General features: G+C 53.0%; 1 protein-coding gene across 6 annotated transcripts in view; it reads right to left on the bottom strand.

Moving 5' to 3' along the window:
* Window positions 1-1,037: 1,037 nt before the first annotated feature.
* The window catches only part of P2rx6 (purinergic receptor P2X 6), a 9,002-nt gene continuing 1,655 nt past the window's right edge, over window positions 1,038-8,384 (bottom strand). The window contains exons 3-12 of one of the 6 annotated variants that reach the window (XM_033758668.1): window positions 6,953-7,024; window positions 5,388-5,538; window positions 5,182-5,275; window positions 5,030-5,110; window positions 4,809-4,950; window positions 4,621-4,730; window positions 2,980-3,073; window positions 2,816-2,881; window positions 2,607-2,684; window positions 1,038-2,519 (exon numbers count right to left, since the gene is read on the bottom strand). In XM_033758668.1, coding sequence (XP_033614559.1) covers window positions 2,436-2,519; window positions 2,607-2,684; window positions 2,816-2,881; window positions 2,980-3,073; window positions 4,621-4,730; window positions 4,809-4,950; window positions 5,030-5,110; window positions 5,182-5,275; window positions 5,388-5,538; window positions 6,953-7,024 — 972 coding nt within the window. In that variant the 3' untranslated portion in view covers window positions 1,038-2,435. The remainder of the gene's footprint in view (window positions 2,520-2,606; window positions 2,685-2,815; window positions 2,882-2,979; window positions 3,074-4,620; window positions 4,731-4,808; window positions 4,951-5,029; window positions 5,111-5,181; window positions 5,276-5,387; window positions 5,539-6,952; window positions 7,025-8,384) is intronic. The other 5 variants (XM_010620749.3, XM_033758666.1, XM_033758669.1 and 2 more) reach the window with 5 other exon arrangements.

Here is an 8,384-nt window from a genome sequence, read left to right as displayed (position 1 = left end):
AGAGCCACACGGATCCATAATAATAACTGCTCGGTCAACCATATGGGCAACCACCATGTCCACCGTGGCATTCTTTGTGTCCCCCAGGAACAGAGTGATTGTCCCCAGTCTGCAGCAAAGTTGCTGGATTTCTGCACAGGTAGCTCTGGACCCACCCACATGGACAGTCCTGGGCCCAGGTCCTTCCCTCAGGACAGTGCCTTCTGACTAGCTCAGATAATAATAACTGCTCGGTCAACCATATGGGCAACCACCATGTCCACCGTGGCATTCTTTGTGTCCCCCAGGAACAGAGTGATTGTCCCCAGTCTGCAGCAAAGTTGCTGGATTTCTGCACAGGTAGCTCTGGACCCACCCACATGGACAGTCCTGGGCCCAGGTCCTTCCCTCAGGACAGTGCCTTCTGACTAGCTCAGAGGGGAGCTGCATGCACCTGATGAAGAGGGAGGGGTCCGTGGTGGGAGTCAAGGCAGCTCCCCAAGTTCCTGTCAAGTAGATCAAAGGAGCAGAGCCTGGATCCCAAGAAGTTTGCCTAGAAAAGGCAGTGGGCTTCCAGAGGGACAGTGTGTGCCTGAAGCCTGCCCTGGGGACAATGAGGCACATCTGTACACAGGCACGTCACACCCCCCATCGGCCACATGTCTGCGTGGCCCCCACAGCTACTCCAGGGATGCACTCCATGTCCAGACTAAGGTGACACCTGTTACTCTCAAGCCTGGGCCACACATCACTCTCGTCTCTCTCTGCCCTCTCTGCCAGGGTTTGAGGTAAAGCCTGAGAGGATGCGTGCATGACTGATCCACAGATGTGAATGAGTACATAACTGCCCAGGCTTGCCCCAACTGCCTTCCGGCCCACTTGGTGTCGCCCAAACAGGGAGGAGGGAGTTCCTGGAGAAGCCCCAGGCTAGTGATGGCAAATCTTTTAGAGACTGAGTGCCCAAACTGAAACTCCAAACCCACTTATTTATTGCAGAGTACCAACACTGGCCCTGTGTGCACTGTCCTCCATTGCTCAGCTGCTGGGGCAGTGCTAGGACGGCTTGACTCACATCCAGAGAAGGCTGTGCGCCCACAGCAGCATGTGCGCCAATAGGTTCACCACCACTGCCCTAGGCCCATGCTGCATTCTCCCCAAACTGGGTCCTCGTGGCTGTTCTGTGTCCACTGCAGGCCCTTTTCCTTCCCTCCTCCCTGTAAGAAGCACACAGAAAGCTGCTGACCCAGCAGGGACATCAGCTTTCTCTGAGCCCCAAGGACAACCAGGTACATGTGACCCACCTCCAATAGCCAGGCCTTTTGGGCTGTGCCTTCCCTCCCTACCCCTTTGGAGATCACCTTCTGTGGACACAGAAGGGAATACAGGCAGCAAGGGATTAGAAGACCCCAAAGGATTTACTGTTGCTGTGGGTGCCAGATGATTCCAGATGCTAGCCCAGCTTCAGCCCAAGCCCTGGGCCTTCACACCATGCCCCGGGTCACCAGAGGAAAGCAGCCTCTCACTTCTTCCATGAGGTGGGTACTCCCAAATCCCTGCCCCACCCTGGCACCAAGAGCGGGCTTCGCTTCTACGGTCTTGTCCCTCCCATCCTACTGTGGGTTCCGGGATACAGACGAAGTTTCTATCAGGTAGGACTTAGGTCACCGGCAGGATTCCGGCACCAGAACCTGACCATCCTTAAGTGAGTCTCAGTGTCCTTTATTAGAGACATTCCTTACAGCCACCGCACTCTGCTAAGGTTAAGAGCAGGACCTCTGCTGTGCAGATGCCTTCAGCAAGGTTGAGCAGCTGGCCAGAAAGGTTCCTAGGTATGACTTAGAAGGCAATAAATCCCAGGTCCATGGCCTTTCCACCCATGAGGCTCTCAGGAAACCTAGTGGTCAGTTTCCAGAGGGTTAGGGTGTGGGGACTACAAGGAAATACAGCGAAGGCCCCAAAAGATTCAAGACCATCAACTCAGCCCCACCACTGACTCCACCCTGTCTCAGCTGTGTATAACAGCCAAGGGCTGCCGCAAGGACAGGGAGGCACTCACAGGCTGAGCACTCTGCCTATGATGCAGTCATAGCCCCATCCCTCACCTCCACAGCTCCTGTGCCACAAACATTTCTATAAACAAAACTGGTTTCTATGGATTCCCAGGTAGCACCTTGCCACGGCTGGGCCCGAGAGGGACAATCTTCCTGGAAGTTTAAGGGCAGAGTCCTCCCTTCAACTCCCACCCCAGTCCTTCCGGGGCTCCATCTTTGAGTTTCCTAAACCAGGACCCCTACCCTTTCCCATCCCCGTTCCCCAAACCCCAACAGATAGGGGGTGGCTATAGGCCTTAGGGATAGTCAGGTAAGTGGGCGCTGGAACCCAGGCAGGAGCACCCTCAAAAAAATTGATGTCTGGCGGCCAGAAGCAGTGAGTGAGGGGGCGGGTGGCGGCACCATCTAAGGCATCTGGACAGCTGGACTTGGGGGTGTGAAAACTGGCTTGGTCCATGAAAGGTTGGCAGTCGCCTTTGGGGCTTTTGCCTGCAGACAAAGACAGCAGGTGAGGGAGCTGGCTGAAATCTTCCGAAGTGTGGCAAAAACCAGTTCCTAGGCAGATTTGCAACTCACTTCCTCATACTTCGTCCTCCAGTAGAAATGGGCTTCTCTGTCCACATACAGCAGCAGCAGATCACAGAGGAAGGTGACCTGGAAGAGGCAGGGTCAGGCGATGCCCCACCCCTAACCCGTTCCCTGCCACCTCCCCAGCTCTCACCCCAGGTCACAATGTGTGATCACAGGGTGCTCCGGCAGACGGACACTAACTACACTGGACTCACCACACCCAGCCAAGCTGCTCCAGTGCCCAGGGTGATGGCCGTGGGGATGAGCCCGAACTTCCCTGCCTGAGAGAGCTGGGATGAGCCTTTCAGACCACAGCTGTCACCATACTCTTCCTCCAGGCCCATCTGTCTGTACCCTTCTCTCCTGGCCTGATCCCTACCTGCCCAGTGACAAGGATGTCAAAGCGGATCCCGTAGAGCTTGAGCATGCTGCGAGCTTCCACGCCGGGGGCCTCCCACCAGTGACTTGCTGTCCTGGGGGAAAGAGAGAGGGCTTCTGTGGCCTGTACTGCCCATTCTTGGGTTGGGCTGGTTTTCCCAGGCCTGTCTTCTTAGTTTTTGTTTGTTTGTTTGTTTGACTCCATAAACCTCTACCCCAGGCTAAGTCCTGGGTCTTGGCCCTGAGTAATTTCTAAAGACATCAGAAAAAAGCACCCTGGGAGCTGATCCAAGGAAGCTTCCTGCCTATTGAGGGGACAGTGGGACATAGCAGCAGCAAGGGATGAAAGGAGGACGTCCGGGTGAGGGTGAGGGCAGGCAGAGGGTTATTAGAGCCTCAAGGCAAGAATTCACTCCCCCAGAAATGGGGAAGAAGGCACATGTGGTTGGTTTCCTAAAGGAGGTCCAAACTGAGGGAGCAAGGCCAGCCAAGGCCCATAGGTGGGAGGAGCAATGAGGGCAGGGAGCCAGCACCACAAGGTTGCAAAAAGGAAGGGAAAGAGGAAAGCCACGATGGGCAGGGTACAGCAAGCCATGCCTACATCATCCCAGGCCTGATGACAGCTATGTGTGCACATTTGGCTTCATGTGTGTGTGACAGGTGATAGTAGGTGGCACCTTTCCAAGACGTTCTTAGGAGACTTAAAGGCATGACAGTGAATCCAATTCAAGATCTCTGAGTGCGAGACTTAAAGACATGACAGTGAATCCAATTTATGATCTCTGAGTGCATCTGGGACTGGAAAAATACAAAGATTTAGGACCATAATTTACATAGGTGAGATAAATATTAGGTTTAATCTGCCAATATTAATATTTATTAATATTAAGGATTAATATTTCGGGTGTATGATTAAGACGGCAGTCAAATGGAAAAGGTCCTATCTTTGAGAAGAGTGAGTGTCCCATATCTGCCACTTACTTTCAGACAGGGTGTTTTGGTTTTTGTTTGTTGTGTTTTTGTTTTGTTTTGTTTTGGGAGATTGAACCCAGGATCGTATGAATGTCTACCACTGAGGTCCACTCCAGCCCAGAACCATTCTATTTGTAACCTACATACATCCCTCTCATGCTAGACAGGACGAGAGAAAGAAAATGTGGCCAAATGCAAAACAATAACAACGAATGAACCCAGGGCAAGGGTATGTGGATGTTCATGGTACTAATCTTTTATTTATGTATTTATTTTTCATTTATTAATTCATTCAGACCTGTGCCATCACACCTGGCTTTCTTTTAATTTTTTAATAGATTTTTTGGGGAAAGTTTTAGATAAAACTATAAACAGAAAGTAAACATTAAAGCTTCTATGCCCTGAAGGGGAGACGGGGGAGGCAGGGTGGGGTAGAGAAGGGCCATCTCAGAGTGTGAAAGTGGGAAGTCTGCACTAGGCAAGGGGTGGGGACGGACTGACTGGGGGATAAGGGGCTAAGAAAACTTTCTCTTGCACCCAGAGTCCCCAGGGCACACACAGGGACCATCCCTAAGACTAGAACCGAGGTATGATCTGTCTTGGCAGCCACAGGGAAATGGGAAAGGCAGGGACACTGGCCCAGGAACAGCGAGCCAGCAGGGGGTCACACCTGAAGTTGTAGCTCCTCTCCTGCAGCTGGAAGGAGTAGCGAGGCCAGCAGTCAGAGCTGCCAGTGTCCAGATTGCAGTCCCAATGGACGCGGATGCTCACAGCACCACCCTGCACACAACACATCTCATGTTCCACCAGTGGGCCAAGACCTGATCTCTTCAGGAACCCTTTTCCTCCAGGACCCACCATCAGTGCCAGGTCCTCGAAGTCCCCTCCAGCTGCAGCCACAAGGTCCCCGATGCGGAACACTGGGCAGTAGGGGCTGGAGAGTGAATCGTAGTGGCACTGCTTGAAGTAGGCAGTGTCCCAGGTGTCTAAGAAATTGGCTCTGGGAGAGGCAAGGATGAGGATTAGATAATCAGGAGGGCCTGGAGGGCCTAGGGTGAGCCAGGACTTGCCTTGCTTACTTGGAGAAGTTGAACTTGCTGAAGGTGACGGTGTTTTTGATGAGCAGTGTGAAGTTCTCGGCCTGAATCAGCAGGGGCCTCCTGCAGGTGAAGGGTACACTGCTCATTTTGCCCAGTTTGGGGCCCTGCCCTGGGACTGAGAGGAGACTTACGCGGACACAGCGCCATTCTCCACTGGGCACCAGCTCTGGATCTCACAGGTCCGGTGGGTGCCATTGAACACCACACACTGACCTGTCTTTATGCCTTGAAAACACAAGATGAACTCTAGGCCCTTAGATCCCTACAGGCCTGGGGAGGGTTTGGGGCAGGGGCTTATTGGCAGAACAAAGAGATGCAGGGTCCCAGGCCTGCTTACAGTTACCGTGGCTGTGTGTTCCTGTCTCCCCTTCAGGGCAGTCCTCGTCAGCCCAGCAGTTAGCCAGTGGGACAGAAGGGTGCTGAGGTAGACAAGAGACACTGGTCACCAATGGCCCAGTGGTGGCTTCTCTCTGGGTCAGCCCCACAGTCTGCAAAGACACATTCCTCCCACTTAGCACCAGGGTACCCAGGTTTAGAAGCCTGAAAGCTGGAGGGTGCAAACAAATGGAGGTGGCCCGTGGAGTGGTCACATGAGATATGGTGCTGTATTGCCAGGGCAGAGTGAGATCCCTTTGCTCTTGACAGCTTCCTCTGATAGAGGCAGAAAGGAAAGAAAGGATTCATTGAGGTCTGGCTCCTCGGCTCCGGTTCAGACATTGGAACAGGAAAGGGGAGGGACCTTGCACAGGTAAGTTCTTGATACCTGGCGTGCCAGGGCAGAGGCTGGAGGGCACGTCCAGTAAAGAGCAGGAGCCTAAGTCACAGCAGCCTGTGACTGGGGTTAGGAAGTAGCAGGCTGGTTCCTCCCCTGGCTGCTCTTTTCACGTCTTTATAGAGTCAAACACTATGGAGAAGGACCAGGAGGAAAAGTGGGCAAGCTTTCCAGGGGCCCCAGACTCTGGAAAGGAAGGCAACTTTGGAAACTACAGACACACCACAGCCATGGCACACCAGCGTTCGTGGGCAGCCAGAGGAACACAGCACCAGGAGTCTGAGAACAGCTTGGGGACTCTGGAAGGCCAGAATGAGATGTGGGGCTTTGTGAGGAACAGGACTAGGGTTAACGAGCAGAAGGCAGAGGACAGAGTGGAGCCACCTGCTCTTCTGTCTTCATTTATGTCTAAGAACGTCCTTCTCCTCAGGCTAACCTGGTCACAGACTCCTTCAACCAGACCCCACGGTGACCACTGATGGGGCCTCTGCCTCTACGCACCAGCCTGAGCGCTCCGTCCCAATGCACAGGAGACAGCTCTGCCCATCTGTGGCTTCCTTCTGCCTTCCTTAGCGAGGCTCGTAGGGCCCCTGGGATCTTAGGCTACCGCCTTTCCAAATGAGCCCAAATCTATACCTCAGCATGAACAGGCATAGTCCTAAGCAAGAATATGCTGCTTGCCCACAAAAATGGAAGCTACTTCCACACACTAGGAGAGGCTGGGCACAGAGACAATCTTCCATCTTCTTGCCTCTTGCAAGTGACCACCTGAGCCCCGCTCCAGAAGTCACACCAACAGCCTGGGAAGTACCCAAAGGTGGAACTGAGATGAGGAGGGGCCTGCACACCTCAAGGAAACACGTGGGTGCTGTCACCCGCAGGCCTGCAGGCCTAGAGCAAGTTACTCGACGTCGCTGAGCCCCAGTCACCGCCTCTTCTGTGGGAATCACAATTCCTACCGAGAAAGGCTCTATGCAAAGACGAAATGATTTACAGAGATATAGCCACATGCCTGGGGTGCACCAAGCATGCACTGAGCTTTCAGCCACCCACGAAGGAGGGCAACAGGGCTGATGAGCTGAGGGAAGTATGAAGTATGAAGCTCCAGGGAGGCTCCCAGGCAAACTTACCTCCGGGCATCTGCCCTGAACTTGAGCTGGTGTCACTAGGAAATTGGTCACCAGGAAGAACACGTTCTCTCCCTAGGAGGTAAGTCTCACAGTTGGTGCCTGCCGGCTCCTTCCACTGAAGAGGCTGGAAACTGACTGCCAGGGTGTTGTTGTTTGTTGGTTCTATAAAACCCAGAGCCTCCCAGAAACTTGGTTGATGAGGGAAGTGTTTGTTCTTCTCCTCATCTTGTTCCCAACTCTGTCTCTTAGGAAAATGGGTCCAGTGAGGAGGGTGGAAGTAGAAAATGCGAGGCTGGTTGGATTACTAATCCTTTCCTCCTTCCTGAGATAGAACCCAAGGTCACTGAACCACATCCCTAGCTCTTCAAAAAAATTTTTAGCTGCCCAGGCTGGCCTTGAATACATAGTCCTCCTGCCTCATTCTCCCAAACAGCTTAGGTTACAGGTACAGGGCACTGTGCCCATGTGGTTTCTGGCCCAGGGAGACTCGTGCACACGTTCATCTTGACACAAGTTAATTTTCACATTCATTGTCATTTGCTCAACCATAGTTTTCCAAGAGCCTCCTGTATCAGGCACCAAAGAGCCAGAGGCAAGTCGAGGTCATGTGGAACCCCTCGTCACATGCACAAACACACTGGCATAACAGGGGCTGGGGGGAAACACACAGTACACTCTACATGGGGTCAGTGAGTGGCCGAAGACATTCAAAAGTGCTGCTCACGACAGTGTTACAAATTTGGAGGTGGGAAGGTGAGGGCTGGCAGAGGACAGGGAAGTGTTGTGTGAAGTTAGGAAATGGAGGGACTTGGTGGCAAACCGCCATGGAAGAAGAGACTTCCAAGGGCAGAGAGCAAGGGCTGGCAGGCTCTGATGAAGTCAAGTATAAAAGCTCAGTCTGGCTGCTGTGTGGTGTGCACTTTAGGGAAGGGAGCATGGGAGAGGAATCCAAGGGCCCACGACAGCAGCTGCAGTAAAACATGCTGGGATGGACTAAAGAGGGATCAAAGCTGAGTCCTGGTTCTGGCTTTGGCATTGGTGAATGTCACAGCCCTCAGTGGACCAGAAGCCAGGATTCCAGGACAGAGAGATGATTTATCCTAGGACAGGGTGGGTGTGCATCTGGAAAGCAGCTCCTCTCTAGGCAGGTGGTCACTAGGGCTACAATTTGGGCATCGGCAGACCAGAGATGGAGACTGCGGCTGTCAACTAGCTGGGTGGAGGGAGAAGAGACATGCAGCCTGAAACAGCAGAAGAGGGACACTTGTCAGTGGTACCCAGGTAAGAGGGGAGGTTCAGGAAGTTCAGACCCTACAACCCTGTGCCCCTCCCACCCCATCTTCAACCCCAAGGCTTGAGTCCTAGATATCCCAGTCTTTTCCATAGGTGGCCTTTTAATTAATTAATTGACTATTCTTTTTTTTTTTTTTTT

Source organism: Fukomys damarensis, unplaced genomic scaffold (assembly GCF_012274545.1).
Source record: "Fukomys damarensis isolate Sample0158 unplaced genomic scaffold, DMR_v1.0_HiC HiC_scaffold_34, whole genome shotgun sequence".
In the NCBI taxonomy this organism is placed as follows: Eukaryota; Metazoa; Chordata; class Mammalia; order Rodentia; family Bathyergidae; genus Fukomys; species Fukomys damarensis.
The sequence above is the reverse complement of the archived record's forward strand: the minus strand, read 5'-3'. Positions and strand labels throughout refer to the sequence as shown.